The sequence below is a fragment of the Etheostoma cragini genome, chromosome 14 (genome assembly GCF_013103735.1).
Source record: "Etheostoma cragini isolate CJK2018 chromosome 14, CSU_Ecrag_1.0, whole genome shotgun sequence".
Classification (NCBI taxonomy): domain Eukaryota; kingdom Metazoa; phylum Chordata; class Actinopteri; order Perciformes; family Percidae; genus Etheostoma; species Etheostoma cragini.
The window spans coordinates 11,385,460-11,409,663 of record NC_048420.1 but is presented as its reverse complement, the minus strand read 5'-3'; the positions used below and the strand labels follow the sequence as shown (position 1 = coordinate 11,409,663).

The 24,204-nt window shown below is 43.3% G+C and overlaps 2 protein-coding genes across 2 annotated transcripts; one reads left to right on the top strand and one right to left on the bottom strand.

The window, feature by feature from the left end:
• Window positions 1–2,024: 2,024 nt before the first annotated feature.
• On the top strand, window positions 2,025–4,481 carry sp8a (sp8 transcription factor a). Its single transcript, XM_034891352.1, has 2 exons — window positions 2,025–2,296; window positions 2,945–4,481. The coding sequence occupies exons 1-2, from the start codon at window positions 2,276–2,278 to the stop codon at window positions 4,178–4,180; spliced, it is 1,257 nt and encodes a 418-aa protein (XP_034747243.1). The 5' UTR covers window positions 2,025–2,275; the 3' UTR covers window positions 4,181–4,481.
• Window positions 4,482–5,336: 855 nt separating this feature from the next.
• itgb8 (integrin, beta 8) lies at window positions 5,337–22,337 on the bottom strand. Its single transcript, XM_034891321.1, has 16 exons — window positions 21,695–22,337; window positions 20,584–20,669; window positions 18,503–18,674; window positions 18,260–18,366; window positions 17,670–17,809; window positions 17,154–17,319; window positions 14,648–14,806; window positions 14,164–14,259; window positions 13,957–14,049; window positions 12,944–13,084; window positions 10,764–11,184; window positions 9,626–9,848; window positions 9,417–9,520; window positions 8,642–8,758; window positions 7,752–7,915; window positions 5,337–7,087 (listed from the first exon to the last, which is right to left on the bottom strand). The coding sequence occupies exons 1-16, from the start codon at window positions 21,786–21,788 to the stop codon at window positions 6,959–6,961; spliced, it is 2,412 nt and encodes an 803-aa protein (XP_034747212.1). The 5' UTR covers window positions 21,789–22,337; the 3' UTR covers window positions 5,337–6,958.
• Window positions 22,338–24,204: the final 1,867 nt, after the last annotated feature.

Below are 24,204 nucleotides of genomic sequence, written 5' to 3'. Positions count from 1 at the left end.
CTATACTCCGCCAACAAAAGAGGAGTTGAGGAAAACACCAAGGAGAAATAAAATACTTCACCCGTCCCTCTCCCCAAGAGGTGCCAGATCTTTATTTCACTCTTTTCTCTCTGCTTTTTCTGTCTGAGTGGCCACAAAGTGATTGGAAAGCACACGACAATCTTTTTTTGTTGAAGTTCGATGGCGCGAGATAATGTGGTCATTATCATCGCTAAAGGAACAGGTTGGGGCACAGACAGGGTTTCATTGGGAGCTTTTAAAGCACACACGCACACACACACACACACACACACACACACACACACACACACACACACACACACACACTTTCAGTGTGGGAAAAGAATGCATTTAAAAGAGGGACAGCTGTTTGGGTGGCTCGTGAGGATGGCCTACTGTAAACTCCACCTGTGCACACGGCCATGCCTCAGGCTGTGGGGGAAAGCGGGGGCCAGCATGGGAGCCTGTGATTTAGTCCAGTTCACTGGGAAGTATGTATTGGTGTGCGGGGCTACACAAAATGACACCCACATTTACACATACATTATAGTTCAAATGGACACCACTGATTTACAAGGGCAGAGAGCAGCGACCACAGTAGCAATAAAGCTAAGTGAAAGAAGTTTCAAGTTGTCAGGCTGGCTTGCAAACTGAGTGACGGATAAAAAATAAGTTGCAGTGCTTTAATTTCATACCATTTTACACTGATTATTTTACTTAAAAATATAAAAAAAGCTGGTTTTAGCTGGTTCCAGAAAATAAACTTGGTTTTGATTATTTATAGTCCATATCTTATACTTTATATTTTTTTAACTATGTCTGTCTTTCCCTCTATTATTTTTATTTATACTGATATCAATGTAATAGATTGTTTTACAAGTTGAATTGAAATTTAAAGGTAGCTTAACGACATATATGCATTCCCCTGAAGTCAAAAACTAAGATTACATCTAGGCCTATAGTAAGATTTGCTAAGGTTAGTTACCAAACATGATGTAGAGTAGTGTAGATCTATTCTACATGACCTACATTCTTACCCATCTTCATACATTTTGAAAAATATTTTCTAAAATATTTTAAGGAAAAGACCATGTGAAATTAAATTAGCACACCATCAATCAACTGGTGTAAATGGTGAGCAGTGTGTGTGTGTGTGTGTGTGTGTGTGTGTGTGTGTGTGTGTGTGAGTGTGTGGGTGCGTGTGTGTGTGTGAGTGAATATGATTAATTTTTCAGTTTATGTGTGTTCACCGTTCAGCGGATTTTATTCAGGCTGGTCATAGAACGAGAGAAATGAAGAAAGGGCATGGAAGCAGTTAATACCAAACAAATGAAAAAAAGTGATTAAATCCTGATGTTTTTATTAAATTTGAAATTCCAATGAAATGCTCCCTCTGTGGTTTAGCTCACACATTTAGAGGCCCAAGATCATTCGGGGTTATTTCCAAGGTGTGTGTCATCATTTTGGTTAACCATCCATGATTTGAGAATAGGACCTATTTATCTGTTGACATTCAAGGGATACAAGTTTTCCATCAGTGTACAGCTTGTGTCTGAGCTCGGGCGAGAATTTCAATGATCTATAAAATTGGGAAAAGAGGTGTTTTTTGTTTTTGTTTTAAAGACATTTGTTTTGTTTTGAACAAGAAGAAATGGTGGAGGCAGTGGTGGTGTCCTCCCCTCCCTGCCTCAGGGCTGACTAGATACGCCCCAGGGACAGGATCCGATGGAACGGGCCTGCCTCTCATTCATCAGCCTCTCCCTCTGTAAAAAAAACAACATCAGGCTCTATAGTTGAAAACAAATCTTTCAAGAGTGTTAAACTATACCTACAAACACACTAAAACTCATTTGTCTAAACTTTTTACAATGTCTTGTTATCTTTTGTTGGTCACACGTTTTAAATAGGTCAGTGACCTGGATCCTTGATGTCCACTAAGGCCCGTGCCTTTTGCCCACTTTACCTGGTTCATAATGGAGTGGATGTGTGTGTGTTCTACCTCCGCTGAATTTATTGTTTTTAGCTTCATATTTTCTCCAACTCGTTGCAATTTGGAGCGCGCCACTCGAGAGACCTCACTCTTAAAATTTACGACGACCTCGAGCGCAAATATTAAGTGACAGTCTGAGCTGGTCTCTGATTGGTCCTCGAGCTCACAGCGGCACTTCAAAGCCACGAAGAAGCTACAACTACTAAAGCAGTCAGAGAGGAAACAGACTCATGACGTTCAGTCACCGCGAGCACACACTCAGACGAAGAAATCACAACACAGATAATGGCTGCTACACTGCTAGGGGTAAGTGTGCATTTCTATGTATTTGCTGAAACATATTTCCCCCTAGATTTCGCTAAAATATCAGTTTATATTGATAAAATAATAGGCTACCCCTAAAGGGCTCAATGTGTTAACTTTGTACTTTAATACATGGGCTGATATAAATATGATAAAAGCCGATGTAGATCCATTCTTTATTAATCCGATAGCAGTTGTTTTTACTCTTCAGTTTGTTTTACTGATCATGGCAATTCGTGAAAGTTGTAAATGCTTTTTAAAGTGAAAGGAAGTGGCACTATAATGTGTATAATAATCTAATGACGTAAAAGTGTTGTGTCATAACATAGACATAAACTTTATTTGTTGTTCATAATATATATTTTAGGCTACCTGCTTTAGTCTCTGTGCGGCTGACAAAACACATGCGGACCATCCTCCATTGATGATTGATCCAAGTCAGAGGCACAATGTTTGTTAAACTTAAATTATTTTACATTATTAATTTACATGACTTGAATTTAGGCAGCGAGGCTCAATTTTTTTGCACAGATCGCGTGACCAACACTATAGACTTATAGACTTTATCTCATTTTTTGCGCGTCATTACGCACATCATGTTTAGCCATGACTCTGGAGTGACAGGACTAAATGTATGTGTGTTCCCCACAGGAGGAGCCCCGGCTAGGCAGCGCACCGCTGGCCATGCTGGCCGCCACCTGCAGCAGAATCGGTGAGCCCAGCCCCTCGTACTCCCCTGCCCCTTCCGATGGAGCCCAGGGACACGCGAAGGGCTTTCACCCGTGGAGAAGAGGCGCACCGGGTACCAGCAGCCTTGGTGCCTGCTTCACCTCTTCCGGGGTTCCCTCTGGAACCTCCAGAAGTAACGGGGTCAGTCTGACGGAGGCCTCCAGCGCTTTCTCGGTGACCAGTGCCAACTCTCCGTTTGGAAATGATTTTTCGATCTACCAGACTTCTGTGCCATCAGACAACGGTGTTCCCGATGCTGCGCACGCACAGCGGTCTGTGTTTCTGACCAAATTCCCCTCATCGGTGGAGGGCATAACAGGGATTTATCCGAGGATGCACACGCATCCGTATGAGTCATGGTTCAAGCCAGTGGGGGATGTCAACAACGGGTCTACTGCTTGGTGGGACATGGGAACCAGCTGGGTGGACACGCAGAGCCCGGCCGGGTTACCTTCTCATCTGAACGGCTACAGCACTGACTACAACACCGCCTTCGGCCCCGGTGCCTCTCAACACCTTCTCCCCGCCACACAGCACCTGTTTGACGGCTTCAGGCCACCCGCACCGACTCACTACGCAGAGCCTACGACAACAGGGGCACCTGCTCTGACAGGAACCCCCGTCGTTTCTCTACCCGCATCTTCCCGCTCCTCCTCACGACGGTACTCCGGCAGAGCCACGTGCGACTGCCCGAACTGCCGGGAGGCGGAGAGCCTCGGTCAGGGGGGCATGAGCCCGCGGCGGCGGGGCTTACACAGCTGCCACATTCCGGGTTGTGGTAAAGTTTACGGCAAGACCTCTCACCTGAAGGCTCACCTGCGCTGGCACACCGGGGAGAGGCCGTTTGTCTGCAATTGGCTCTTCTGCGGGAAACGCTTCACGCGCTCCGACGAGCTCCAGCGGCATTTGCGCACGCACACCGGAGAGAAGCGATTCGAGTGCTCAATTTGCCACAAACGGTTCATGCGCTCCGATCACCTCAGTAAACACGCGAGGACGCACAGCGCTGAGGGCTCAGAGGATGGCGCTGATCCGGGACTCGGTAAAGGGAGCAGCGACACGGACAATAGCCTCTCCGGTAGCCCGAGCCAGTCTCCCGGCGGGGTACACGTGCGTGGGACTGTCCAAACAACCGAGGGACAGAGTGCGGTGGAATAATTCACAAAGCTAAACAAGAACAAAGCAACACGTGGACATTTGATAACACTACACCAGCCTGTATGGAGTGTGTTTTCTTGGACACCTAAAAACTGATATGGCACTTTATGATGAACTTCAGCTGTGGATAAACCCTGTGTCCTTACCTCATCTATTTGTAGCCTTCTTTGAAAATAAATTTGTACTTTACAGTTTATAAGACTTGTGTTTTTTGAAGACATTATGTGCGCCTAATTTATTCTACACATTTTTTTTAAACATATTTTTTGTTCATAATTAAACAAGTGGCCTGTTATCATTATCTGGGTTATTATTGTTATAGGTTAACATATATAAATATGTTTATATATTATATATGTTTGGTTGAATAAAACAGGAACATTTTTGGACATATTACGTTTCTCGTTAAACCTACTTAGGATCTAATCCAAGCATTTTTTGAAGACTGTATTATAATTTAGGGATAAAGAGTTGCCTATTTTTTAGAATTACAAATTTAAAACACTATATAACTATTATCTTAACTAACCCTACATACTAATTAACTATGATACAAGAATTAATCACTGTATACACTGATTTCTCACTTTAGTCATTCAAGGTTTAACTGAGGTCTATAGCAGGCTTGTGAAAATCAAATTAGCCTGATTAAGTTGTGCATTGTTGAAGAAATAATGATATTGGATCAATTATCAAACTTATTTTGCACATCTTCTGTAATTGCATATTGCTTGAGTATTTACAGTGGCTGTGCAAACACGTCTCAGTTGCCTTAATATGCATCTCCACCTAGTGTTCAATTTATACAGTCACAGGTTCATGGACCACATTGGATGCTCACAACTTGATGTTTTTGTACATTTTGTTGCATCAAAAATATATTATTAAAGTATTGCCAGATCTGCATGAAAAACCTCGGACTAAACAGAGCTGAAAACTATGACTTTATATAATTATTAAGAAATCCAGGTTAGCTTGCAAACAAGACACTAGTCTTGCTTGATTTGGCACTGCCTTGTCTGTAATAAAAAATTCAATTTTTCACCACACTAACATGATGTAGGCCTCACAAATGTGTTCGTTATTCCACATGTTCATTAAAAAGTAATTAAAATACAACCTGTTGGTACAGAAAAGCTAAATAACGCAAGAAATCATTATAAAAATCTTGCACGTTTTATTAGAATGAAAATGTTCATGCTACACAAATAGTCACATTAATTGACAGCAAACTACACAGGAAAGTGCTGTTGTTACTCCGAACTGAGTACCCGGTTAGATGAGATGATTATAACCTTATTGCTGAAATATTATTATGGTTAGAGATGATTGTGTTCTTTATGAACACAAACAGTATTTAGAACCTGTAACCCTAGTAGCCATATCATAAAATAGCACAATTAACATAAATAAAAACAAAGAATAACAATCATAAAATCACAATAAATAATAATTAGTGTTCCTGACTTACAGTAAAAGAGTGCTGCTATTGCTGTAAACAACATTATGTTAAATAAAATCCAAAAAGAGGAACACAATTGGGCAAGCAAAAGTCTCACAAGATGCCATGCAACTAACACTCTCAGAGCATCTCGTGCACGAGGGGTGTTATTTCACCTTTGACCTCAGTACCTTTGGAGCTGATTTGGACCTCTGCATAGGAGTATTGGTTCTGGAATGATCAACACACTCTATTGCTGATATAGAGGCCACATGTGCAGGCATTTGATGATTCAGTTTCCATCTCAGGATGTCATTAAAAACATGATTTCAGAGTCCTTAGTTATTCCAGTGTTGTGGATTTGTTGCATTAGCTTCAAATGCACTTAATGTGTAGATAGATGCCTTCTAATGCCCAACATGTAGCAAACCAATCATTTCAAACCCACCATCACAGCTCTCCTGCCCTAGAGATCCCACAGTTTTCAGTAGTATAATGCAAAACAGTTGCTCTAGTGCAAGTCTAACCAGATTTAAATAAACTGACAATCACATGAAACTAAATTCTACCATCATGATAGAAAAATGCCATAAAGTAGGACTAATTTGCAATGCAGTTATTGATTGACAAAAACAAAATGCAACAAAGACACTACAAGACAAGGAATGCCCCAAAGTAAAAAATAAAAAAGGCATACAGAGTCATAGGTGTGCTTCATGAATTAAATCCCAATGCATTACAGCTGAGGTCAGTAATGTGTTGACAGTATTATTGAAGAGAAAAATGTTGAACCTCAAGCTGGCCACAGGGGGGCAGACTAAGACTCGGAGAGCAGTGGAGTGTTACAATCTCATAATCCAAATACATGTAGTGTTGTTTCAAAAAAATCATAAATAGAAAGCCTAGATAGATCATAAATGTATCTACCTGGACCACTCTCTCTCTCACACACACACAGACACACAAACACACACGCACGCACACAGACACAGACACACGCACGTTAGAGCAGTAACTGTGGCATGGCTAAAAAGAGAGAAAAGATCACCTTTTAACCCGTGGAAGAAGCAGCCTCCCTGCAGCTACAGAGGAAGAAGAGATGGGGGATATGTGCACTTTGTTTCATCTCGATTTCCAGAATACTGGCCACATTAGTCACAGTCTGTGGGAGTTTGGTCAGTTCATGGGATCCCATGGAGGTTTCATAGTTTAGTTTCTCACTATCACTAGTCTCCGTATGCAGCTGGTTGAAGTTTTATGAAGTGTAAGAGACAGAAAAGAAGCCTTTTGTTAACTCTCCTTCTACATGTCTCCACTGACTTCCTTTTGACCTTCGCCTAGTACTGCCAGGGGTCACCGAGGGGCATCTTGGGAACCTGGATGTGCATCTCCAAGGGACGGTCAGGTGGACGATCCCTCCTGTAGGTAACGGTCTTCTCATTGGTTGTCGGGATGTACGACAGGTCCTGAAGGGTAAAGTAATAGGCAGTCAGTCAGGGATAGACACAGACGCGCACACACACACACACACACACACACACACCTTGGATCTACACAGACACCAAAACATGATACCCGATTTAGTCTATATCCACAATATTCCACCTGCGGGATCGCTCCGTTGCTGCCGGAATCGTTCCCGGTTTTCATTCTTTTCCCTGCGAATGTCCCGCATCTTCCGCTTTCTTTGTGTTGGCATGGAGACTACATTGCTATACCCATTAACCCGTATAAGTCCCTTATATGGGTTAGAGTTTTCCCTAAGTTTAAAGTTACATATGTGATATCAACAGGGAGTCATTTCTATGTAAGATTTCAAAAATTACCAGAACACAATTTTTTCCCAACACACACATATTTCCATACCCCCCCTCGTCATTGTTTCCCTCCTCTCAAAGGTGCTGTACATCATGGTGAAGTCACAAATCTGACACTGTAGTGTAGATGGTGAGCTGGGAGTTAAAAGGAAATGTAAAATACAGCTGTACCTCCATCAACACACTCAAAGTTCTCACACTTTCTCAATAGTTAAAGGGGTCCCTAATACTTCTGAGGGCTCCAGAGACATCTACATTAAAACCATGCTGTGCGGATGACCAGTTCAAACATTCTCAACTTTTGATGGCTAACCTTTCCAGTGCAGTGATAGCCTCCGTCCTCAGCAGCGCCCTCTGGTGACAAGTGTCTCTTCTGTAGTAGCAGCCGGGACACAGCCACCACCACCAACCCGCACAGCACTGTCAGAGCACACACACTCAGGAATGTACCTACCAGCCGGCTGCTGTTGCCGCACTCTGTGAACACACACATAAGGTTTACTGTCAAATAGGTCTTCAAAGTTTACAATTACACATTTTTTTTAATCTCTGAAATGTAGTGTAATGTAAAGTAGCAACAAATGGAAATACTATGTCAAATACCTCAAAGTTGTACTTAAGTAAATATACTTAATTACTTTATAAACAAACACACACAGTTACACAGCCTAGTCAGTGGCAGCTGTGCCAGTGGGGCTGCACTGAATAGTCAGCTGGCTGTGTTTGGCTGGGGAGCATGTGTGGATGACGGGCTCATCGCTCAACACAAAGAGCCCTAAGAGTGCTCTGACATTTTGTAACAGGGTTACCATGGAGACCTGGCTCCTGCAGCACCCGGGAGGAATGGGCGTAAGCCGGAAGAGAATATCCCGTCGGGTGGAGGGGTGGGGGTATGGGGAAAGGGGGAGATGGGGGGGAACGCACAATGAACAGTGCTGTTCCAAATATTGGAAAGGCGGGATGAACTGTAACACTTGGATGCGTCAATGATGTGTGTGTGTGTGTGTGTGTGTGTGTGTGTGTGTGTGTGTTTGTGTATGGGAAAAAGGTAAGCTGGGAACTGAGGGGAAATGTGAAATACAGCTGTAACACTGACAGCAGGCTTGCTGACTTGAATACACCAGGGTGCAGTGGTGCAGTAATGGTAGCAACGGAAGTGACCTCAAATGAAGGCCTGTGCGTGTGTGTTTGTTGACATTATACCTGGTCTTGTGCTTATGTGAAGCTGGGTCTGACCAGACTGTGAGCTTGTTTGAAAGCGATAGCGACAGCTGTCATTACTGATGTACATACACTGAATCCACATCTCCTCTGCTTGGCCTGAATATTGTGTGTGGGGGAGAAAGAGTGGGAGAGAGAGAGAGAGAGAGGTTATTCAGTCCAGACATGCTAAACTCAGATCCAAAGTGAAAAGACAAGAATCAATGAGCATTACAAGAGAGCTGCTGTTTTCCAGCTCTTCAGTTTTCACCTTAAACCTAAAGCAATCACCATTTTTATACTACCAACAATGGATCACATTACTATGTGTAATGTAAAAGATGCTTCTGGTAGTGATAAATCACCAAAATTATAACCCAACTCATGTATACAGCAGAGGTGATAAACCTGCTGTTCACTTTGTGCCCAGCACAAACCAGCAGACAGATAAAGTTAGTGACTACCGTTTGAACATCCGGCATTTATTTGATAGGAGCCAGATATGCTTCCAAACAGTTGGTGGAGACCAAAACTGATGTAAAAGTAGAGTAGAGTTGTATCACTCAAGTCAGAAAGATGACTCCAAATCAATGCTTATGTTGTTCTGTGTCTGCTGTATCTGTAAATAGAGAACGAGAGGCTGCATCTTTTGGACAACAAATAAACATAATCTAAACCCATCATAGTCTATAGTCCTATGTAAAATCAACTTTCCTTAGATCCACAAAAGTACAAAAATTGTGCTCAGAGCATGTTCTATTAGCTAAAGTGGCTGTACCTGATACATCATCCATGTAGCCCACCAGTGGTGCACAGGTGTTGTTACAGTATCCTGCCTCCTTTTGTGAAAGACCGTGAGACAGGTGACAGTCCACGCACTTCCTGACAGAGAGAGAGAAAGAGGACCACAGTGTCAGCTTCGGCTATAAATAGCTCTGTAAGAGCTCCCATCATGCATTGTGGTAGCAAACAGAAAACGACAAGTACCAGTATGATTGGCAGGTGCTTTGGCATGCAGGACATCTCTCACAGAAGTCTCCAGAGCGACGAGGGTCTTCACACACACACTTGCCGCACACACATCTCCCCCACCCGCTGCAAAGCAAGCCATTGGCTGATTGGCAGGTTGCTGTGGAGATGGGACAACCACAGCTATCACCTGTCCAGTCGTCCTCACACACACACTGTCCTGACACACACACACCACGCCCTAAGAAGAACAGACAGAGATGGGAGGAAAGTGTTACAGAAGCAAACAAAGATGGACCCTATGTATTCCTTTGTATCAAAAGTGCTTTTTGATTTCTTGTGATTTTGCTATGACAGTTTTCTGTTTTTAAATTGCTAAACGACAGTGAGCACAACTGTGCATGTGCAAAACATGTGCAAAACTAACTACAGTCTGCACAGCAGCAGTTGTGCACCAACCACTAGTTCATTTTTCATTTCTTGAACACAGTTTTCAAAACTCTACGCACTTATCCCATGACTGCGACTAACTACCCGCACTACTGTGGATTTACAGCATTTTGTTCAAATGCTAACACAATGCTGTCAAAACTGTTAACCACACATTCAAAACAGAATTCATTTCAGTCTGTTGCCTTTCAAACACTGCTGATTGCAATTGCAATTTCAGCTGAAAGCCTAAGCCGCTGTCTTGTTTTACACTTATTACAGTATACTGTGTGTATATATATGACTGACTTATATATATGTATATAATGGAAGTTATATACAGCAAATATACCTATATGTCCAGGTAAGATAAGCTATCTAAGGGTTACATAAATAGCTATAAACAAACACTTCCTTTACTACTGTAGCTCCACACTTACTGTTTTTCAGAAATTAATGGACTTGTTGCGTAATGCTGGAGAGAGGCAGGATTGTTCAAAGTGTTTTGATGCACTGAGCCTGTTTTGAGATGTGTGAAGAGTTGTTTTGTTTGGAATGAGTTTTGCAGGATATGTGAGCTGTTTAGCGCAGGTGACTGGTGGTAATGCAGCCTGTAGTTAGAGTGTTGCGCACATGACTTCAGTTGTGACCACTGTTGTTTAGCAATGGAAAAAAACTGTGACTAAGTGTACATAATACATCCTTTTTGAAGTGTTCCCCCACTTACCTCCACACAGCAGCCCTCCTTCGTACGGGCAGGAGAAGTCATCTACCTCGCAGTAATTCCCGTATATTGTCCCAAGCCTGGTCTGGTCACACACACACCTCCCACACTCACACACTCCCCGACCACTGCAGTCCACATCAGACCCATCCGCTCTGCAATTCAAGTTTGAATCTCTGTCTGAGTCCTTAATTAGTCCGTGATCTGGCCTCTGCTCCTGATTGTGGCTGTCTTGTGTTCCTTTGCATGGTGATTGGCTGTCGTCATTGCAGTGCCTCATTGGTCCACAACTGCAGCGGCATTTAGAGTGGATCCTAACAATGGTGGATTCGTTGTAACCCACAGGTCGAACCATCACTGTTACATCTTCATCTTCACCGTTGTCAGGACAAGCGCGCATTCCAATGGTGATGTTGAAGTAGACCTGCATGGGAAGACAAAAAGTTGACCACCACTTTGGCTCGGACTAAGATATCTATTAGATGGGTTGCCATGGCATTTAGTACAGAAATCCATGGTCCCCAGAGGATGAATCCTAATAACGTTTTGTGATCCCTGATTTTCTTTTTCCTTTATCGGATCAAAATTTAAATTTGTCCAATACTTTGGTTTATGACCAAGAACTTGCAAAATGGTTACGTGTTAACATGCTAAACTAAGATGGTGGACATGTTAAGATTATACCTGTTCAACATCAGCATGTTAGCATCATCACTGTGAGAATGTTAACATGATGCAGTTAGTATTTAGTTCAAAGCACCACTGTGTCTAAGGACAGCTTTGTAAAGCTGCTTGCATGTCTGTAGGAGGATTTATTTGACAGTATTAAAGGTGAAGTCCTGACATGCAGTACAATTAAAGCTGTAAATACATAATAAAGCTTATTTCTGTTGTCTCTTTTAGAAAGAGGGAAAGGGTCACCCTTTGACAAATATACAGACAGGTTAAAAAACAAAACAACAAAACAGATTCTTGATTGTCTAGCAACCCTTTCTTTTCTTTCTAACTGCCCTTTTTTTCTTTCGTCCACTGTTTCTTTAGAGATACTACACAACTCGGAAAGAAATTCAGCAGTGTCAAAATGTATTTCCCCCTGTGACACTCCTGCTGTACATCTAAAAAGAAATAACCTAAAATGATCCACCTTCTGCCATTGCATACTTATAAGACTTAAATTCTTCCTGGTTATTATCCAACATTAGTAACGTGGAACTGGATTCTAAGTGAGATATAACTTAATGTGAATAATTATTCTGTTCATGTGGTTGGGAAATTGTGCATGCCTGAGCTTTGAATATACAGGAAGGCCTTTCATTTGATTTTTATCACCATTCTGGTAAATGTGGGTACTTTCCATAATTCACTTTAATCCACCCATAGATTAAAGGGCTGAAGTCTATCTGCACAATGGAGCAAGTATAGAGCGGCCATTAAGTATCTTGGTGTTTGACAACGTTAAGAGCCCCAAAAGGTTTTGGAGGAGACGAGTCTTGTCTGCAGTTTAGGGCGTGAACAGGAAGAACTTTTTCAAATGTGCTGAAAGTGTTGGTATTAGTAACAAAAGTGGGTTCCTTTGGTTGTTATAGTTGAAAATTTGTTCAACTATAATATCTAGCCTTTTGTATAGTCTTGCATTGCCAGACCTTCCTCCACAGCACTGCAAAGGAGGGTCTGGCTTGTCCACACAGCATTCTGGGATGGGAGAAAAACATGCTCATGGGTGGCGCTAAGGCCCGGACACAATGGCGGTGCCTCTGCAATTTCATTGTTACCGTTTTAACCACAGCAGAAAAGCTCTGAATAAATGGAACAGGTATGATAGCAGTGGATGTCCAATGACCCATTTCGTAATATAAATGTCCTATTTTTTTTCCAAAGCCTCTGATGTTGGGCAATGTTAGGATTTTAGGACAAATAGGTCTTGGAATCACGTGGAAATGTTTTCCTGTTAAACACAGCCTGTAATCGGCTCAACTGAGATTATTCTCCAAATCTTTAGCTCTCAGTGATGTGTGTGCGGGACTGTGTTTGTGTCACAGTAATCTAATGCAACCAATAAATGTCCTATGACATCTCTGGCAGCTTAAAGCGAAGACTTCTGTACAAGTATGAGTAACACTTAACGCTAAATTCTTGTTGTGTTTTTAATCTTGTGTGTGCTTGGATACTGCTTGTGTGTTTACCGTCTGGTTGGGCTGCACCCCCGAGCAGCTCTGGTCTTTAGCTATGGATCCGTTAGGGCAGAGAGGAGATACAGACACCCAGTACCTGCTGACTGCCTTGTCCTCCACTGATACTGATACAGCCACCTCTGACAACAACCTCTGGGTGGGGCAAGGGCAGAGAGAGAGATTAAAAAGCAACCTTAACTTTACTGCTTGATATCAAGAAATACAGTGTTTTATGCTGGTTGCAAGGGAATGTGACTTACAAAAAAAGACAGTGGTAAAACAATGACAGTTCTTGTGACAAAGTATCATATGCATTGAATATAATCTTTGTGAGTGCAAAATAATGAGGCACAAGTAACAAAGAGGAAGAGTGCCAGAAAGGGACTGTGATTAATTAAAGTAGTCACTAGAATGCCATTTCTTTCAGTCTGAAATACAGGGGGGGTTATGGGAACAAGGAGGTTGGGCCAAAAATAGCATCTTTGTATTCGTCCATGATTAGGACACATGGTTCCCGCGGGGATCTGATAGGTATTATAATGCCAGCTTCTGTTCGGGCTCTGCTGCCTGTGTGTGTGTGTGTGTGTGTGTGTGTGTGTGTGTGTGTGTGTGTGTGTGTGTGTGTGTGTGTGTGTGTGTGTGTGTGTGTGTGTGTGTGTGTGCATGGCTGTGCACCCAGATCTGTGGATTCGGCAGATTCTTGAAGCAAACAATGGAGCGCTGTGCCTGAGGCAAGATTATAGCCTGCTGCCAACCCCTAGTCTCTCTCTCTCATATGCATACGCATGCACGCCTTACCCCTCTGTAACCTCCTGTTGTCATATGTGTTATTCAGTTGCATTAGGCTTTTTAGGAACTAAAAATATCTCTAATAATTTCAGAATTTTGTATTACAGGTGTACCTAAATCTAGCCTTTTCTGTAGTATGACTTATTCTGGGGCGTTTTGAATCACGTACCGAAAGAGGACAAAAATGAGAAATACAGTAAGTTGCAGAGGAAGCACAGTAGGTGAGTGCTCTGTACCTTGTATGCGTCCACCACCAGCTCTATAAGGTTCGGAGCCTGGAAGAGGCCTAATTTCCCTAGGTAGGAGCCAGGGAGCAAACGTACCAACTCCTAAAGAAGAAAAGGGAAAAAGAAATTGGGATTTTCTGGAAGTCTCGGCAACCTAAAAACATTTGTTTTCTCCTGTATACATTTTGTTGTTTGCACTTGTGTGGGAGAGATTACCTCGTACCACTGGTACTGCTGCTTCTCCACAGCAAAGATGGCGTACATATAGTTTTCAAGCAGTTTATCAGACAACTGACCCACACTGGGGTGATCCTGAAAGGAAGACAAACAACAGACTAAATACATGTACAACTTCTTCAGGAAAGCCTTTTTATGTCCCCAATGATGTAACATGTTAAGTTTAAATCTATCATTCTTAAAAATGCAGTAATTGGTCTCTAAACTTTAGACTTTACATGGTCCACATTTCAACTGCACCCCATGTGGCGTACACAGTCCATATTAGAATGTGACCAAGGTGTCTATCTGCAATTGAACATCTACGAGACTCATTTCACCTGCAGCCCATGTAGTATTGTGCAATCTATGTTAATGTGAGACCATGTAAACTTTAAGATGCATTAAACGCCTAGTTAAAAGGTTCAGCTCTTTCCCAGTAAGCTTGACTTCCCAGCATCTACAAGTTTCCTCTTCCTCTTACCATCCTAGTGCTCCCTGTGTATACATTGTTTTCCAGGTGACACAGGCCATCGTGTGGCGTAACAATCCCTGCCAGCCGGCTGTCGAGGGCAAGGTGAGACGGCTGGTCGGTCATCAGGAGCAGCAGACGCTTGGCCTCTGGTCGCCAACCCACCGATCTCTAAAAGACGGAAGCAGAGGAATCAGGCTAGTGTGTAATGTGTGTAAATCATTAATTCTTCAACATTCCTGGAGAGTAGTTTTATAGATTCTCTCATTTTTATCCCTTTGTATCACTAGTCAACCACATCTACGTGGACTGATGTGAAAAATATGTTCATGCTTTATATATTTTTTCCCATGGTGGTAAGAAACGTATGTTTTTACTCATCTGAGCTACATTAGTTCCCGCGGTGATCCGCTCTTTCTGTGATGCCCAATTAAAGGAAACGCAGCACAGATTCTTCCACCAGTCACAGACCCTCCCTCAGTGTGAGAAAGATTTCTTTACGAGTGTGTGTTGTCTGTATATTTTAGGAAACCCAGTGAGTTTATAAGTAGGCCTGACATAATGGAGAGTTTATTTCTGGAATGATGACGTGGTGTTCCCCTGCAAGTTGGTTACTCAGGGTTGGTTCAGGGCCCCCCTGAGTGATGTTACTTAGTGTGTATGTGTATGTGTGTGTGTGTCTGTCATAGCCCAGCAATGGTGTCATTACTTTAATTCCAGGATTCCAGTAGCAATATCCAATGTTGAGTCAGAGTGCCACCATTCTCCCAGAATAAATGCCTTGTTCACTGGCATGCAGGCTTACTACCAAATTTGGGGTTAAAGCTTCAGTAGGTAATTTTTGTAAAAATGTATTTTTTACACATTTGTTAAAACTGTCACTATCTCCTGACAGTAGAATATGAGACAGATAATCTGTAAAAAAAAAAAAAGCTCCTGTGGCTCCTGCCTGTGCTCCTACTGACACTTGCAGAAATACACCGCTCCCGGTCAGAAACAGCCAATCAGAGCCAGGAGGACTGTCTTAGCACTGTCAATCACTCTCGTGTGCGCTGCTCCTTCCCCTCCCCCGCACAGTGCGTACCGTGTTCAAGCTCAAGATTGTCGGTGTGCAGCAGCTGTGCTAATCGCGGAGAAACAACTTTTCAGGAAAACTGCCAATTTCTCTAGTGACACCTGCTCAGAAAACAAAGACGGGCAAACAGAAGAAGACCGACAACGGAAAGCGAGCAACAAAGAAACAGTTAAACCGAACCCAAAATTAAACGAGGGTCAACATTGGAGCGGCTTTTCACAGGTAGAGGGAGCTACCTCTCCTGAAAGGATTCAACACGGATTCAGAGCTAGCGTTAGCCACATTTCTGCTTGACATGTAAGTATCTCTGCTTGATTTGTTTCATTTTTTAAGAACTACACAACTAAGATAGCGATGGTTACGGTATCACTGGTGATAGCGCAAATCTCTTTGACTCTGTAGCTTGTTGCTAAGTCTAACAGTTAGCTTGTTAGCTTGTAAAACAGCAGGAATGTTGTAGCTAGCAGGTGAAGTTTAACTTTACCTGCTAACTCCTTCACCCTCAGTATAAGCAATATTGTTTCGATACCTACATTTAGTAAGCCAAAATGCTTTTTGTCGAGCACACTTAAATGTAGCTTAGCTATGGTGAAACACGTTTAATTGTGCGCTGTCACTGTCAACGTTTGGCAAGGCAGAATACTATTTTTGATTTATTTTTTTAAACACACACGTTTTGTTCCCCCTCAGGATGTAATTTGTAAATCAAATGTCTGACACAAATTCTTTATGCCCCTTCAACAGGTCAGACATGGCCCCAGACACAGAGGCACGTGAAGGAATCGTCTTCAGTCCAAATCAAAATGTTCAGTATTTCCTTGTGCAGGAGTACTTTGCAACAAAAGCTGATTTATTTTACCCATATGCAAAATAAAACCTAAGACGTATTTCTAAGATGTTGTTATTCCTTGCTTAGTGAGCTTCCTCAATGATTCATCATTCCTACTGAAAGTTTAGTGTTTTTAATTGATCCAAAAGGTAATTCAGTAATGTACTGTGTAAAGTATTTACATATCTTTTAATATAAATATTTTAAATAGGCAATATTTTTACATTAAGTATTCAAAGTTTTAAAAGCACAGCACACAACAGCTATACGCCCCTCAGAATAAATCCCCTGTATTGTCCATGACGATGTGGAAAGCATCGGTGGCCCTGCTTACTAGCGTGCGCGTTCACGGCATGCACCGCTGTGGGGGAGGAGCTGTGGAGGGGGGGCTGTAGCGCAGCAGAGAGCAAGGGGGAGGAACCTGTTAGGTGTGCTTGTTCAAATTTTTAGGCTAAGTCCACGTTTTCTCAGAACTCCCTACTGCAGCTTTAAGCCTCACTTTTCCAGACATATTCAAGACTGGCCGGCCATAAAAAAAAATCTGTTAGTAACTCTCTTTCCCTTTTGTTGCACACAGGTAGCTCTTGTGAGCCTGATTTTCCAGCTATACAGACCTGGCAGACAGCTGCTTGCAGCATAGCATCCAGTCCTCCCTCAGGTGTGTCCATGTTTCCGGAGATGCGCTGGCGTTTGATCACACGTGTGAACTCGCTCATATTTCCAGTCATACTCACGACGTGGTGGAAGCCGTGGGCTGGACGACAGCGGATCTCATAATCACTGGTGAGAGACGGAGATGGTCCAGTTTGTTTTAATTGCAACATGTAAAGACGTAGATCTCAGGACAAATGAATGTCAAAAGCCTGTCTGTTGTTTCTGTCTCCCACGGCTCATCATCAAAATATTGTTGCCCCTCAACAACTGACAACTCTGTCCCTGAGTCACACAAAATTGGGAGCAACCAGTGAGAACAGCTTGCTTGGATGTATTTTTATATAATCAATCAAATCACGACACCACTCTACTTATCTCCCAAGGCAATATATATATATATATATATATATATTCTTTTCAACGCAAACATCTAAAAAAGAGCTTTGTGGAGGACTAATCCTAATTTTGTGTCTTACCTGCAGGGGTTGTTGATCTTTGAGGGATGGACATTGATGTAAGGGGAGACAGGCTTGTCCACAAACGAGCCGAAACCCAGCCAAAGGTCCGAGGAGTGCTCCGTCATACGTAGGGACAACGCCACACCAACTGTCTTCAACTGGACCACAGAGAACATGCAGAGGCAGGTGGACACATAATGGGGAATCCAAGGGTTGGTAAAGGACAGTAAGAGGGAGAAGTAGAAGAAGAAAAGTAGAAGAAGCAGAGAAGAAGAAGATGGGGAGATACAATGGATTAGACCCAAGAGAGGAACACATTTGTTTTTATATTCCTTTCAGAGAAAGTCCTCATTTAAGCACATTTGTTTGAGCTCTAAAATGTTTACAGTTTATTCCATGAAAAATGGTAAGACGGTATCCATCTCAGAAGCCCCAATGATGTAACACCAAACTGTTACCGGTGTTTAAAATGTATAATATGTTTTGTTAGTTTTCCAACCGTCATAAAAAAACCGTAGGGGTTTGTGTAAAAAGTTGTGAGGATTTAGAATTTAGTTTAAACCTTTAAGAAGATTAAGTGAAATGCTTCGGCGCTGGCGAACACCTACATGGTCAAGGTTCTCCTGCATGGACGCCGAAACATCAACAAGGTAGTACAGATCCACAGGATAACGCTCCAGCTGCTTCACAGCCACTATGACGCTGGCCTCTGAACCTAGACATACACATATAATGAAATCATTTGTTTGAAATCTCACCTTAGCTGCTTCATCACACACTAACAAAATAAGCAAAACAGTGCATATCTGTGTTGCATTCTAGGTACAAATCCAGAGGTGCTTGTTGTCTACCTGGTCTGAGGGTGATGCTGATGTCTCGTGGGGACACTTGTGTACTGCTGATGGTGGCGTTGACCTCCACCTTGATCTCCGACTGCTCCATGAATTCCGGTCCACAGCCTCTCCTCAGCAGCTTCACTGGTAGGTCGCAGCGCTGGCTTGGCCCCGCCCCATCCAGAAAGTCCTACATATCACACAAGGCCGTCAATATACTTTATTTTGAATGTTGACACACATAAAACAAAACAAGACACGGGGGTAAAGCTGCCAGACAGTTTCAAAGATGTTACAACTAAGTTGTATTTTAAGATGTAAGATGATAATCACATTTCGGATATGAGAACAAGTGACACACACAAGTGGGTCAAGTTGAATGCCACATTATCCTCTTTGACCCTACATGCCAGATACACCGATCCTGCCAAATGTATGACCAATTGTGGATGCAATACTCAGTCATATCTGTTCCTTGTGTTGGGTCTATGCAGCTGTAAACCTTACATATCTCCTTAAGTCACTGTGAAATAGATGAGGCGGGAGATTTCAAGTTTAGCGGAAGAATCAAGTCCCTGCATCCTCATACTTTCTTTACTCTCCACTCCTTTCTAATGTTCAATTACACATGTAGGAACTTACACTGAAGTGACAAAGAACAACTAATGTTACCATAATAATATGTGATTCTAAAGTTACTCCTCAGTTTAGTGTATTGGGGAGAAGTGTCCTGTCTGTGTTTCTTATCTGTGCCCAGATCCAATCTTTTTTCATCTGATACAGAAGAAAGGAGAGCTGAACAAAAGTGGCCGTTCTGATGGATATAGAAGAAAGTAGGTAGATCCAATTGACTTTTACTTATTTAGGACATGATTTAATCATTGCTTCATTAAATTCATTTTGCTATAAGTAAAAGCTCTCCACTCCGTCACAGCTACTTGCTCCAACAATACAGCACAACACTGTCATGCTTTACAGCTTTAGAGTGAATAAGTAACCTTTGGTACTTCCATCTGTGAAAAACACACACACAAACACAGTGGCTAGCATTGGAAACAGCCCAATAAATGTGTGAATTTACAGCAGGTCATGGACCTGATTGGTATGAGTGTGACATAACCAACAAGATCACGCAGATAGGGAAGGAAAAAGTGAAATTAATTGAGAGTACTTCTAAAAGCACACAAGCAAAGCAGCAGACAGTCCACAATAAAAGCTGAAACTACAGCTGAATATGTGACCATGCCAACAATGTGAAAGCTAGACTGAATTTGGTTTTATACACAGTAGCTGTCTATGTGGCTAATCTTTGTCTTGTAACAACTGTGACTACCAGAAAGTTGCAGTGACTTCCTGGGACTTTCCTTAACAGAGTTTTCCCTTTTGCCTCACAATGTATTTCAATGGCCAAATGGAAGCATGCAGGTTTACAAGCACTGTACCTGCTTACTACAGTGCTTGTGACGCGGTGTGTGTGTGTGTGGAAGTTAAGAGAGGTTGGCATTTAATGCTTTCACACACCAGTGAGCCCGGTTAAGCCACACGTAATGATCGGTTAAGGTTAGGGTTCACAGGATGGGAAAGCACCTGAAGTCTGTAAACACACACATGATGTCAGTCTGGTCTAGACGGTGTAGTTTGTGTGTGTGTGTGTGTGTGTGTGTGTGTGTGTGTGTGTGTGTGTGTGTGTGTAAGAGTGATGTGGAGCTGGGATGCTTTACAGCTTTTCAAGGCTGATTCAGGGTGGGCTCTTTACGAGACAGACTGACACCCAGAAAACAGATACAGACAAACAAAAGGGTGTGCAGAGCACAGATGCAGTGATATGTGTGAGCACCTAGACTAAACACATGGATAGAAAGTGGCTCTGTCTCTGCTGCTGCTGCATGGGAAAGCACGCATGGAAACATTCACACACATATGCAGACACACTCACAGGCCACCAACCCTGAACATACACATTATATTCGCATCTGCGGATGACATAAAAGCCATGGTGTGTGTCATCCGAGGAATGTTGCTGAATTTCCGCCACGTTTTCTCTTTCTTCCCCTCCTCTTTCACACGAAAACAAGCACTTTTTTTATACACATTCCTACCTCCTTGAAGCACCAGGCGCACTGTGGTCCCCGTCTGAGACACTCTGTACAAGAACTGATACTAGGAGACCAACACACACTTTCACCTGCAGAGAGAGAAATGGGCAAAGTGGTCAAAATTGAAGGGAAAAGGAAACGGATGGAAAATAATTGGGATGAGGAGAAGAGTCTGTGATTAGCATATGAACGAATGTGTGTGTCCACACTCATTAGCCTTGTAGTCGAGCCCCTGTGGCTATTACAGATCTCATGCACACTTTTGATGATGGAAGCACCACTAAGCATCTCATATGAGGCTATTCAGTACGTATTTGCTGGGAAAACGGCTGTGAGTGTGGGAACAGGTGCTTGAGTTGTTGGAGTGGTGCAATGGATAATTTCACACACACACACACACACACACACACACACACACACACACACAGACAGACAGACGCACAGAGAGGACAATCTAATTGTGATTCAAGAATCCTTCATGTCCGCAGATACATTACTGGAGTGACACTGACAAATTATTCATGCAAGATCCTTTAATGCAACGTTAAAATACTGCAGACCAGGGATGTCCACTAAAGATTTCCCAAGGTGACAAAAAGGCACAAAATGAACCTTGAGCTCACTGTAGTGGGATTAATAATTTATTTATCTGCTGAAATCCAATTTTCCAGGGCCATTTCAATGAGATACAGGGTTGAAATGTAGGACAGAGAAACACTGCCTAGCATCACTAACAGCTCCCTAACAAGCAGCTCTGACCCAATTAGCACGCGCGGCCTCTGGCAAACCTCAGAATAGGTGAAGCGTTTAACTTCTAATTATAACTGATCAATACATGCTGAAACAAGAGGTTGATGTGGTGAGCATGTAGAGGCGCATAGGCATACCTTCAATAATGAATAGTTCCCTGCTTTAATGTGAAATAATGAAATATAATTCTTAAATGGTCATAAAGTGGCTTCTTTGCGTGAAACATTTGGGAAACCACTGACCCCTTACAGAAAGCACATCTCTGGAGCTGATGTTGCGCAGTGGTGTCTTCACGTGATAGCCTACATGATGCAGGCTAATTGTTGGGATAGGATGTAATTGGCCCTAATGAGCCTCCACTCACCGGCACTGGAGGCTTCCGCGCAGACAGCAACCGCCAAGCAGCACAGCAGGAGACACAGAGGGACGCTGCCAAATGTGCGGAGCCAGGAAGTCATATTATCCTATTCACACCGGGAGGGCGACCTGAGCGAAGCAGCGAGGGGACACGGAGCAGAGGCTAATGGAGGTGAACCGGGGGAGACCGGGCACCCTGCGTCCGCCGCCGCACGAACAATAGCCGGGAGTGCCGGACCGAGGCGCGGGGCATTGTCGTTCAGCCCAATAACTTTCTAATCCCGGGGAGGTATTCACATCCCCTAGGTTAAATCAGCTTACAAGCGCGCTCCCCCGTGGACCACGAGAGGAGGTGAAGTAATCGGTTCAAGTGCGGCGACAGCGGCTGCGACGCAAGTTCCTCCATCTATTTCCATTCAGCCGCAGGTGTGCGACATGTCCCCGCTTGCTTCCACTATGGACCTCGTCTCACAGCTGTTGGTGAAGTCTCATCCTGGGACGGAGCGGAGAGGATGAGTTTTCTACACACACGAGTTCAGCCGGCGCGCACCAACATGCTGACTGAACATCCCACGCGAAAGCCAGGAGAGTGACCGCGTTTTAACCGCGGCACTGACTCAGACAAGAGGTGCCATGGCAACGACGCTCTGTCCTCGCTGTAGGCTATCAGAGAGAGAGAGAGAGAGAGAGAGAGAAAGAGGGAGGGAAGAGAGACAAATAAGGAGAGAGAGAGAGAGAGATGCTTACATGGAGTTTTGGTGGGGTGCATTCCAATGAACCGTGGCCTTGAATTGAACACTAATGTTTGTATTGCTCCTTCAGGGAGCAATGTAACACTGAGGGCTCCTGTGTGTGTGTGTGAGGGGGGGACCAAGCTGTGTGGATGGATGTTGGGGTATGGAGGGAGGGGTTCAATAAAACTAGAGCTCTTGTAGAGGGGTTCACAAGCATGGTGCTAAGGAGGAGAAGGGGGGTTTGAGTCCATTGTGCACAGATTCCAATGACATGGAGTAACCTCGCCTTGCCGGCTGCTCCACTGAACGAGAGCCAAAGAATTACTAAACAACTCAACATTTTAAGCTTGAGGAAAACAGAACCACGCAAGGACAAAAGACAATGGTCTGCCATCTTTGGCTTGATCCTATACGCTTGTCTCCGGTAGAGGTCTACCAGATAGGGTGGGCATGTTTTGCTTGGCACGCAGCCTAAACAGTAATTGTGAGTGTGAGTGTGCCAACAGTCCCAACAAATGCACAGCAGTAGGCTCACCAGCACACACACTCACACAAGCCCCTTACCTACTCTGTTTGACCCCATCTCGCTCACGAGCCTGGGGCAGAGCCAGCTACACGTCTCTCATTCATTCACATCATTTTACAAATTTAGGAGGGGTAATGCCAACACCTCCCTGTTCGTGCCCTCTTAGCAATCACTCTCAATTATGGTAATGATGCAAACACACACCACACTGTTTTCTAAGTGTGTGAAACATCTCTAAAATCAAGATTCAAACCCACTCCACTCTTAGACCCCTCCCGGGGCCAAGTCTCTCCTCTCCGGGCTCGGTTGGCAGGGAGGGTGAGGGGATCTGGAGGACAAATTACGGATCAAGTCTCCACAGAATAAACTTGATAATGGACTCTAGTGTAAACACTCCCTTGACCCTGTCAATACTGGTCAACGTCAGCATTTTGTTGACAACTGTCATTGTTGTAAAGCTGACACAAAACACTGTTCTTCTCTATCGTTCCTCCCCCACCTTTTCAACCTTCCTGCCCTCCCCCCTCTTCTCTACCCGCGGTGTGTTTGTGTTAGCAGTCGGCTGGGCTTTCCATCATGCTGGTCTGGTCTCATCATCCTCCAACCACACACAATCGTAGTTCTAAAACCTGCCCAACTGTTTCCACATTGCACCTTTAACAGTCGACTCATCTCACTGATTTTACTCTGTGGAGTATTTTCCACTCTCTCCTTTCTACCACACATTCTTTGGTTAAGTTGATGTAAGGACAAAGTAGGGGTCAAAGGTGATGTGGGAGCCAAGAAAAGCCTTTTCTTTGTGTGTCTTAATGCCATTTACTGGAGCCTAACAATCTCACAGATTATTAAAAATGTTCTCACTTGAAGAAGTGCATTTCATCATGATTCTCAGTTACAAACACATCAGTCTGAGTTCCCCTTTTATACTATATGTCAAGATATGGCATTTAGTGACCAGAATTCCCCCTTGGCGGAGTATTTCCATCCCACACATACAGTACATTTATACACACACGCACTATTACGTTTTTTTGTGTGTGTGTTGTGTTTAAGTGGAGCTTCTGTCAAAACTAGACTCTAACAAAGAAAGCGGTAAGAGATATTTTAATGTGGCTACTGCTATTAATCAGACTCAACCCACAGACAGTCGCATTTCACTGGTGAGGTGAATGTCCAAAAATAGCACAGAGGAACCTTTTGTTTCTGTTTTTGTGGCTCTGTGTGTTTATTTCTACTTATTCAGTCAAAAAGTGTCCT

Excerpts from the sequence above, each read along its gene's own strand:
- itgb8 (XM_034891321.1), bottom strand. The coding sequence starts at position 21,788 with ATGACTTCCTGGCTCCGCACATTTGGCAGCGTCCCTCTGTGTCTCCTG. Across the intron at positions 8,759-9,416 it reads CTACATGGATGATGTATCAG|GCCAAGCAGAGGAGATGTGG; the intron begins GTACAGCCACTT and ends CACAATATTCAG. Across the intron at positions 7,916-8,641 it reads TCACATAAGCACAAGACCAG|AGTGCGGCAACAGCAGCCGG; the intron begins GTATAATGTCAA and ends GTGTGTTCACAG.
- sp8a (XM_034891352.1), top strand. The coding sequence starts at position 2,276 with ATGGCTGCTACACTGCTAGGG. Across the intron at positions 2,297-2,944 it reads TGGCTGCTACACTGCTAGGG|GAGGAGCCCCGGCTAGGCAG; the intron begins GTAAGTGTGCAT and ends TGTTCCCCACAG.